The 2,484-nt window shown below is 33.9% G+C and overlaps 1 protein-coding gene across 1 annotated transcript; it reads left to right on the top strand.

The window, feature by feature from the left end:
• Positions 1 to 343: 343 nt before the first annotated feature.
• Positions 344 to 2,228, top strand: LOC140694012 (heat shock transcription factor, Y-linked-like). The gene is made up of 2 exons (XM_072957505.1): positions 344 to 948; positions 1,422 to 2,228. Exons 1-2 carry the CDS (start codon positions 424 to 426, stop codon positions 2,115 to 2,117), a joined length of 1,221 nt encoding a protein of 406 aa, XP_072813606.1. The 5' UTR covers positions 344 to 423; the 3' UTR covers positions 2,118 to 2,228.
• Positions 2,229 to 2,484: the final 256 nt, after the last annotated feature.

Genomic DNA, 2,484 nt, shown 5'->3' with positions numbered 1-2,484 from the left:
TAAAAATTTTACCCAAATTTCACTTTAAATTCCAATATTTTAAAATTATTTTATTTACTTTGTGCATATTTATACTCTGTTCACCAATGTTGTATAAATTTGGGTACAAAAGGAATGAGATTGTTTTTATCTCATACACCCCAAAGTTAAATTGTTTAAAAAGATATTCTCGGGAAAATATTTGCACATCACAGTATAAAAATAAATATCCTATATATTTCATTTTAACTGGATTAATGAGAAGGAAACACTGGCTGATTGTTACACTTGGGTTGCTAAGAGACCAGTCTTTTTGTGATGTCACAGCCACTCAGGTTGAGAACCATGTTGATGGCCAATCAGTTTAACTGTGCAGGCCTGCTTAAGCAGCATTTGAAGCTGCACTGCTCAAAATCATGCAGATTAGAAAAGTAGCTGTAGGAAATGTTATTTGAGATGGCACATATTTCTTCAGAAATTCAAGATGTGCCTCCTAAAGATGGACCAACTGATTCAGGAAACCCCGGTAGATCTCTATCGTGTGATCAAACATTCTCTGGGGACTTGGACTTGAGGTGTATGATTGAAGAAAATGCTTTTCAGACTTTGTCTGAAAAATCCTTGATAAAAAGACCATGTTACACACATTGTGTCTTGGAACCAGATGAAGATAATGATTTTCGTTCTCTGACATTTCCAAGAAAACTCTGGAAAATGGCTGGGAGTGACCAATTTAAATCCATCTGGTGGGATGATAATGGAACTTCCATAGTTATTGATGAAGATGTCTTTAAGAAGGAAGTTTTGGAAAGAAAGGCCCCTTTCAGAATATTTGAAACTGGAAGTATGAAAAGTTTAGTTAGACAGCTTAACCTTTATGGGTTTAGTAAAGTGCGGCAGAAATTTCAAAGATCTGCTTGTCTAGTTGACTTTCTGGCAGAAGAAAGAGAAGCCTCTGTTTTAAGCAAGGTATACACAAATTTTAGTTATGACTTGGTAACTTATGTATAAAATTTTATTTTGTACATCAATCTATGGTAATATAAATGTAAAGCTAGATTTTGAAAATAGTATAAAACTACAAATGCTAAAATTCTTTATTTTTTCTAAAAATGAGGACAGTGACTTAACTCTTCAAGACTATGAGAAAGTTTGCTAGCAGCTATGAATCTTATCAGAAATCTAAGTGAAGGTATGAAAGCTGCTTTTCAAAAGTGGCATTCACCGTTACTGCAAACACTAAATTCTTTAATTTGATGACTATACTATTTACATGTGTATTTTCCAAATAAGGAACTTCCAAATATCGTCAGCAATGTTCATATTTTGATGATATTATCTTTGCATACTAAACATGAAATCTGAGGTTTTAAACTTAAGGCTTATTGTAGTTATGTATTTTGGTTTAAATTATTACTAAAACCTTTCTCCTTTGGTTGTAGCTGCAGTTCTACCATAATCCAAATTTTAAACGAGGCTGTCCTCAGCTTTTAGTGAGAATAAAAAGAAGAGTTGGGATTAAAAATGCCTCTCTGGTGTCTTTATTGGCTCGAGATTTCAACAAGAAGCACTTTAAAGGAGGAAGTAATGTTGGTAAAAATAATTCTGATTTTGTGGCTGACACTAGTGGAGAAAGTGCATTTTTACCTTCTGCAGATTTAAACATGCCTCTAATAAGAAAGCCCTCTATTGGCCACATAATTTGTGATAAAACTACCCCGCTCAGAGGTGATTTTTCTCCTCCATCATCAACGTCAGTTAGACCACCAGAAAATATTGCAGTGGAACAACTAGCTATTTTAAATCAGTTGACCACTGTCCACGGGCACTCTCAAAGCAGCTACACTGAAGCAAATGGCCGTGTTGTGAACTCTTTCATTACAACTACAACTTCTACTTCTCAATACAGCATTTTGTCCCCCTTACAGAGCAATTATTTTGGACTGATGGTGGAGCCTTCTTATTTTCCAAATAGATATCACAACATATCTGCCAATGAAGGTCGTTTTTGTAAACTTCAACCTGTGAGTAACCCACGGTTTCCAGTGCCAGTGATAGCTGATACATCAGCTACTTCTATTTCAAGGCCAACTCATCAGACATCTTCAGTTTATGAACGTCATCCTAATTACAACTGAACTACCAGAGGACTACCAGGTTATGCATGATAACAAAGATTAAAATTGATGTTTGTAAATTTTGACAAATATCTGCAATTTTCTTATTTGAACAATAAACATAGAATTGTACTTTATTATCCTTATTTTTTTAAATAGAGATGAGTTAAAAGTGATACTAAGTTACCATTTAAAGAAAAAAGAGATATTTGTTTGATATGATCATTTGATGGAACAACATGAGTGTAAATTTAAATAATTTCTGTGAGGAAGAAGAGAAAATGGAAGAATTTGGAAAAAGACTAAAACATGGAGAGAGGGAAAAGTACTTAGTGGTTTCTGGTTCATCCTGAAAAGTATTAATTGTGTTAAGTTAGGATATGTTGGA

Source organism: Vicugna pacos, unplaced genomic scaffold, assembly GCF_048564905.1.
Source record: "Vicugna pacos unplaced genomic scaffold, VicPac4 scaffold_20, whole genome shotgun sequence".
Classification (NCBI taxonomy): domain Eukaryota; kingdom Metazoa; phylum Chordata; class Mammalia; order Artiodactyla; family Camelidae; genus Vicugna; species Vicugna pacos.
Note: the sequence above shows the minus strand (reverse complement) of the source record. Positions and strands in the feature narration are given on the sequence as shown.

Coding starts and splice junctions, on each gene's coding strand:
- LOC140694012 (XM_072957505.1), top strand. CDS start 424: ATGTTATTTGAGATGGCACATATTTCTTCAGAAATTCAAGATGTGCCT. Junction 949..1,421: donor AAGCCTCTGTTTTAAGCAAG/GTATACACAAAT, acceptor CTTTGGTTGTAG/CTGCAGTTCTACCATAATCC.